Source organism: Pinus tabuliformis, chromosome 2_2, assembly GCF_031772625.1.
Source record: "Pinus tabuliformis cultivar Carrire ecotype Pingquan chromosome 2_2, CPIR1, whole genome shotgun sequence".
Taxonomy (NCBI): Eukaryota; Viridiplantae; Streptophyta; class Pinopsida; order Pinales; family Pinaceae; genus Pinus; species Pinus tabuliformis.
The window spans coordinates 1,241,262,098-1,241,269,528 of record NC_142300.1 but is presented as its reverse complement, the minus strand read 5'-3'; the positions used below and the strand labels follow the sequence as shown (position 1 = coordinate 1,241,269,528).

The 7,431-nt window shown below is 32.3% G+C and overlaps 1 protein-coding gene across 1 annotated transcript; it reads right to left on the bottom strand.

The window, feature by feature from the left end:
- Window positions 1–6,140: 6,140 nt before the first annotated feature.
- Window positions 6,141–6,974, bottom strand: LOC149197987 (disease resistance response protein 206-like). The gene has a single exon (XM_089404039.1). The coding sequence runs from the start codon at window positions 6,899–6,901 to the stop codon at window positions 6,299–6,301; it is 603 nt and encodes a 200-aa protein (XP_089260165.1). The 5' UTR covers window positions 6,902–6,974; the 3' UTR covers window positions 6,141–6,298.
- Window positions 6,975–7,431: the final 457 nt, after the last annotated feature.

The following is a 7,431-nucleotide window of genomic DNA, read 5'->3' as shown; positions in this document are numbered from 1 at the left end:
TGATGGTATTGACAGGGAAATTGTCATGATGAAAGAAGCTAAAGATAAGAAAATGAAAGTTTGTGATGATAACCAGAATGAAGTATTTTTAGTCGAGAAACAAAATGAAAGTATTATGGAAATTATGAAGGAATATAAGATGATGTTGACAGATACAGAAGTTCAAGAATTCTGCAATTTTAAACTGGACTATTTTTATGAATCTGTAAACCATGAAGAAGTCTTAGAAAACCAAAAATTTGTTTCTGATGTAAGAGAAGACGAAACAACATCATTTTGTTGCAATAGTATAAGTATAGAAGATGAAAGGATACTTCATAATGATATGCTCCAAGAAATTATAGCTATTGAAATGTTGAATGATAGTCTTGTGTTAGAACAAGGAACACTGTGTAATGCAGAGGAAAGTATTGGAATGAGAATTAATGACAGTTTCATAAATTTTGTAGAGGGACAATATAAAGATTTGATGGAAGAATTACCTATGGAAATTGAAAACCATAGTTATTTTGAATCTGACAATTGTGATGGAAATTTTGTCTTATACAGGAAGGAGAAGTCATATGTAATCGACATGCTTATTGAATATGAAGGAATTTGTATTTTTCTGGAAAGATTATTAGATGAACCTGATAACATAGAGGAAAAGATTATCTTTAATGATAGTGGAAGAGAAGTTGTAGCGTACAAACAACAGTTTGTAAATGGTAGAGGCGAATAAGAACTGGACAGAAATTTCATAATTTCTATGGTGAAGAGAAATGTACAGTAGGCAGATGTCAGTGGAGTTCAATTGAGAACAAATTGTAAAGAGGAAGTTGAGAAATTGTGGAAGAGGAAGACAGTTAAAAAGAGGGACAGCAAGGAAGAGAAATTAACAAAAGGAATTTATATCAGCAAGGAAAGAGGACAACAGCAAAATAAGATTTGGAAACTTGGGGGAACAAAAATGACAGTGGAAAAAGAATTGAATAAGCAACATGATGAAAGTGATGACTAGTTACAAAGTAAAGTTTGGGATACTGGATGATCAACAGAAGAAACACATGACCAGAAGGTCATGAAAACTTTCAACTTTGGGAGTCTGAAGGAGCATGCAGACCTAGTCAGCAATGTGATGGAATGATCACATGTTGTGACTAACAAGGGGTTGGAAGATAAGAGATTAGTTAATTTTATTTATTTAAGTGTGTGAGAGTGTTTATTTATTGTCAAATATGAGAAAAGGGCATAGTGGCTAATTGATCCTCCCTGTGTGGAGATCAGGCCAAGAAGTTAGATTTATTTGGTTTTGAATAGGATATGAGGGATTTGAAAACTTAATTTAGCATTTGTTTTAGAAAAGAGTGGAGTTGAAGAGATTCTTTAGGAGAGAGCGAGAGATTTCTGGATCTAAACCAAAATTGGTTCATGAATCCACTTTTGTATAAATATAGTATTTTGTATAATTCAGAGGTTAGCTAGGTTAGATTCAAATGGATAGACAAGATGGATGAGTGAAGGGAGAACTGAAATAGTCGAGTGTGACTGTTTCTCCTATAAATATTATAATTCTAAATAGTGTGGATTGTGTATATTATGTGTGTAAATTTGTACTTGCGTGTGTCCCCATAGCCTTATGGTGCATTTACTGTGAACCTGAGAAACATTGTGGAATTATGTGTTGAAAGGAACATGAATGTCTGATGGGATTTCCTTTACGGTATCCATATTTAACTGTTTAATAAATCATGTGTATAGACATGTAGAAATCGGGATCTCCGTGTGAATGGATGGAAGGATAAGCTGGAAGTAGGCGCAATTGAGTTTTACAGCGGAACAGAGGAAGACTGAGAATATCTGACTATAACGGAGAATGCAGACTTTTCCAAAAATTCCTAAGGAAAGGCCAAGAAACCAATGAAGGGCAATGGATAGTGAAGATTAAATCATATTGTTGAAAACAGAGGATGGACGGCTCAGATTTAAGCGCAGATTGCATGTTATATTGTTTAACACTACACAAGTCAACAGTTGCAAGAGTGTTGTGTTCGTTGATCAAAGGAGGTCTATGGTCATCAGGTAGTGAAGACGTGCACGCATTAACCAGAAGAGCGGTTTCCCAAAGGTGGCAAGCGGATTATCGGGCGGCCTCAAAAGTCGTAAGCAGTTTCTAGAAAAAGGACCCAATGAGGTTATGAGCCAAGATTTGATTGAGTTGAAATCCGGAGGTGATCTGACCGTCCATCGAATGGATGATCGGACGGATATCGAGTATGAACAAGTGAGGAGGTTAATTTGGATTTCGGAACCGATGGGGTTTTATATAACAAGGTTTAACCATTATTGAAGTCCGACCATACAGACCATTCGTTGGATGATGGATCAGATGGTGATAGCGTGGGAATGTGTGTGCGAGTTAATGGTTGGGTGGACCCAATAAGTTATCAACGCAGTTTAATTCTATTTGAGGTCCGGTCTTATGCTTCGGAGTGGGACCGATGTCCGTTGGTCAGGTTTTCCGTGTATTGCATTGTTTGTTGAACGACCAGTGTTGGTCGGATTTTTGTAAAGTCCACGAATGTAAAAGTGCTTTCGATGCAAATGTGGGCCTGACTCATAGGCTACACATGGATATTTGAAAAGACGCAGTTTGGCTGCGTCAGTTCATCATAAGGGAAACATGTTTCCCTTGTGAAGATGACCTCCTAGACAACGATTGTGTTTGATGGCTTTCTATGATGATTTCAACAACTTCTAATTTTGCCTTATGTTTCCTTATGAATGTTGGTTAGTTCTCGGGTCCTTCTGTGAGGCTTACAATTGTGAATTTATTTTTTGTTCTTACATGAATGAAAATGCTACTGATGACCTTTTGAATGTAAGTACTGCTAAATGTCCCACTAATCAAATATCAAAATGTAATGTAAGGGTATTGGCCTAAACCGAGACATTACTAATATATATATATATATATATATATATTTCTTTAAAAAGAAATTAATCTTCTCTTATAAAAGTAACTTATTTTATTAATTAACTACATACTATATTTTATTTAAGTGATAGACATATTTTGGAAAAAGACTTCAAGCATTTAATTTAATTATGGATAATTATTAAGTCGATGGCAAGGATTTAACCTCGATTGAATATTCTAGAATATTCATAATAGTATACACAAATCAATAGTTGAGATTTATCTCCAAAGTAGCTATGCCCTTTTTGTCTTCTTAATTAAATTGGTTAATTAAAAAATGTAATATGAAATGAGTTATAGTTTTTTGGACATGTGGTATTGAGATTAATGATATTGGTCCATGATATTGTATCCAACCTTAATTACATATTAAGAATTTCCATAGTAAAATAAAAGTAATCTCCATAATTAAAAATATCATTTCAAGTTTTTTTTAAAATATATATATGTTAAACTTATATATATATATATATATATATATATATGAGAATAAAATTATAATTTATTTAATTTTTATGATTTTTTTAACTTGAAATAAATATTTCAATATTTATTATTAATATCTATAAATATTTATTAATTATTTGATGCCTATCAACATTCATTAAATAAAATGCACTAAAATTTATAATAATTAAAAAAATATATAATTAAAGAAATTAAAAGAAGGCTAACACAACTTTTACCTAAAATAACTCTCAAACACTCGTAACTAAAGAAATTAGAAGAGGACTCTAATACACCAGGACTCTAATACACCACATATTTATAAATGACTAAAATTTAAAATATTTAAAAAAATTTATAATTAAAGAAATTAAAAGAAGGCTAACACAACTTTTACCTAAAATAACTCTCAAACACTCGTAACTAAAGAAATTAGAGGAAGACTCTAATACACCACATATTTAAGGAATCTTTGATGGGGGACAATAAACATATTTAACAAATTTTTAGTTTCATAAACATTGTTAAGTTGTATATAAAATTATACTCTAGTTTAAAATTATATTTTGAAATTGAATTATTTTAATGATAATTGACCATTTTATTATGATGATGATGGTGGTGGTGGTTAACGTCCAGTGAGATCAAATTGGTCTATCGAACCTATAATTTTCTTAGTTTCTAATTGTCTGGCTCCTCGTCTTTCTTAGCGAGATTGGTGTTGTAGCTTTCTTTTTTTTCTCTACGGTCTTCCAACTTTCTTTATCTTGCATCTCCTTCATCTCTTCTAGTTCTTGGGACATTGGTGTCTTAGTTTTGCGATCTATTGTGTTCATCCTTTTGAAGATAGTCGGAGAAGAAGTTTGGTCTAGGAGATCTGCTTTGCTGTGAAAATTTATTTTGTGGGGTATTCGAATCCTCATAACTATTGATGCTTGAGGGGTTGTCGAGTTCACTCTTTTGTTGTTGGGCGGGACTTTCCCCTGCTTGTCTTGAGAGTTGTTTCTTTCTTGCCCGATTTCTTGTGATTCAGAGTTTTCTCGAGAGTATTCTTCTTTGATGATAGTGTAGTGTTCTTTTTGTGCTCCTTCCCACCATGTAGATCTATGGTGATTTTTTCTATCAGAATTTTTCTGGGAGGCTTTTGGGCAATTTTTGGCTAGGTGGCGTGTCTCAAAGCAGGATCGACATCTTAAAGAACACTTTCATAATCGAGTTTCTAGTTCCACTCAGTGTTTACTTGTTAGGTGTATTTCAGCTGGGAATCAGGTGGTTATACTTGAAGTAGGCATGGTATTACTCATTTAGTTTTGTTTTGACTTTGTATTAATTTTTCTTTGACCAATTTTTTTTTAGTTTATCTATAGTTTAAAATTGGGAAATCATTTTTTTTATTATTATTATTTAAATTTATTTATTTGTAAGGTGATTGATTTGGGTACTATTTAGTAACTTCCATTCTATTAGTTACTGATTTTTTGTTTTTAGTTTATTTCTTTCTTTTTATTATTTCAAAGTTCATGAACTATAATTTTTTTTCTATATTTTCAATTTAAGATCACTTATTATTATATTAAAAATATATTTTAATAAATTTAATTATAAAATTTTTATCTATTAATAAAAATAATATATATATGATGATGATATATATAAGTGTATATATGTTAATGTAAATAATATTAGTTAATTATATTTTGAAAATTTTTTAGGATACCCTTGTTTTATTTTTGTGTATTAAATTTTTGTATTTAAACTTATAAAAGAACTACTATTCTTTTTCTCTTTCTCATTCAGAGTGGGAGGGTTGAGATGTGAGATATTTATAACAATTTTATTTAATATTTTTTATTTATACGTTAACTTGGCGCTTGCCCCACTAGCAGGAGAATTTCTGTACCAGCGCTTTTGCACATACCAATGCACTTGTACCGCCGCTGGCTGCTGCCTTTTTCAGAATCTACGACGAGAATGATTGCTGTACTGAGTATGATTAAAACCAGAATAGGAAGAGAGTTTATTATTATTTGAGTATACTCTGAACGTTTCAATCAAGAAATTGTTTCGAGAAATTTTTCCTGTTATTTCTTTAATTGAATTACTGTCCTAGAGAAGTGCCACATCTAACACGTGTTATGCGTTTGACACTATATTTACATATAGAGAAAGAAATTGTAATGGTCCAAGAAATTTTACCTGTTATTTTTGGGTATATTTACTCTACTATAGATATGTTATATTTAATAATAGTTATGTTATGTTATTATAAATGAACAATTTTGAAGTATATATATGATATTTTAAATTGAAGTAAATTAAATTAGTAATTTTTAAAAATATATATCAATCATATTTATTAATTTAGTGTAAAGTTATTTTGTTAGTGAAATGTTTGGGGGATTAGAATCATTTTATTATATTCAAATTATTCATATAATCAGTATTTTTACTCTAACTAATATAACATATTTTTATCTGAATTCAAGTTTCTGTGATCCATATTATAAATGTTGAGAGATTTTTCTATAAAAATCACATAAAATACTAATAAACTCCTTTGAAACCAACAAATAAGTTCATTGACAAGGCAAGACAGGACTATAAAAAATAGATGAAGAACAAATCTTTACATCAAATTAAATAAATGGAAAAAAATGTTTTGTAACCAATAAAAAAACATCTTTTATTGAAAGCGCAAGAAAGCAGAGCCCACATGGAACCAAATGCCAACAGATTAACAAAACAGAGGCAGCAGATTAACAGAAGAGACAACCATACATGCAACACACAGCTACCAGGAAAACCAAAATACAAAGCAACAGTCAAACGTTATATCACCGTCTCATCAGTGCATACTTCTACTTTCTCTTTTCAAGGGATCATCACGATGAGCTATATATATGAGTAGCACTCATAAAGTGTGATGTTCAAGCGGAGTCGGAAATAAGTCTCTCCCTCGATAGCATCGGTGAAGAGTGTGGTGATCCCTCTTGCCATGAAAAAATCACCAGTGCCTCCCACCACTGCTATATCTCTGTATTCAACACCGATAGGATCAGCTCCAGCCAATGTGATAGTGCCTTTATAATCTGTAGAGTTGAGCACAATCGTGAATGCAAACCAGGCGCTATACGTGTTCTTCATGTCATAGAAGTATAATCCCTGAGCTCTGCCCACCGGTGGGGAGTGCAGATTATTGTCGAGTGTGAGAGGGTCGTCGAAGACTACCATATCTCCGAAGTTGTGATCGTTACTACTAGAGAGAGCAGTAAGGTTTTTCCCGTGGGGAGCCCCCACAGGTGCAGAAGTTGCATTGTGCTGGTTGGACCCATTGTAAAGGATATCATGATAATACAAAACCAGATTCATGCAAGGCTTCAATTGAAGCCTACTATTCTTATGCCCCCTTACCATGTCTAGAAAAACTGGAACCCACAGCAGAATCCATAGAAAGCACAAGTTCAAGAGTTTAGCAATTCTCCTGCAGCTTGCCATGCTCAGTTTTTATAGACGGTGCTCCAGTGAATTTTATGATCAGATCATGGGCATAGATGCAACGTCTAAAAGATGAACTCATCGTATGTGGGTTCTATCTCTTTTTTCTGACTTATTTATAGAAGATTGTAGCAGTAGCTGCCTTTGATGATGTATTGAGTTGATCTAAATTTAATTTAGATTAAACCTCTGATTATACAGACATAATAATATACTAGAATTTAAGTGGGGTTAAAACTTAATAGTGGAGTATGAGTTGAGGTTATATGTTTGAACCTAATAGTAGAGTATGACTATGAGTTGTGGTGATATGTTTGAACCTAATAGTAGAGTATGAGTATGAGTTGTGGTTATATGTTTGAACCTAGAGTATGAGTTGAGGTTATATGTTTGAACCTAAAAGATAGAGTAGGTACAGCTTTGTAAATTTTAACAGTGAGATAATACACCAATTTAATTTCTATAGTTTAAGATGTTTCTATTTATATTATTCAGTAATCAACTGTAACACTTGAGGATTGAAAGCCCTA

Excerpts from the sequence above, each read along its gene's own strand:
- LOC149197987 (XM_089404039.1), bottom strand. The coding sequence starts at position 6,901 with ATGGCAAGCTGCAGGAGAATTGCTAAACTCTTGAACTTGTGCTTTCTA.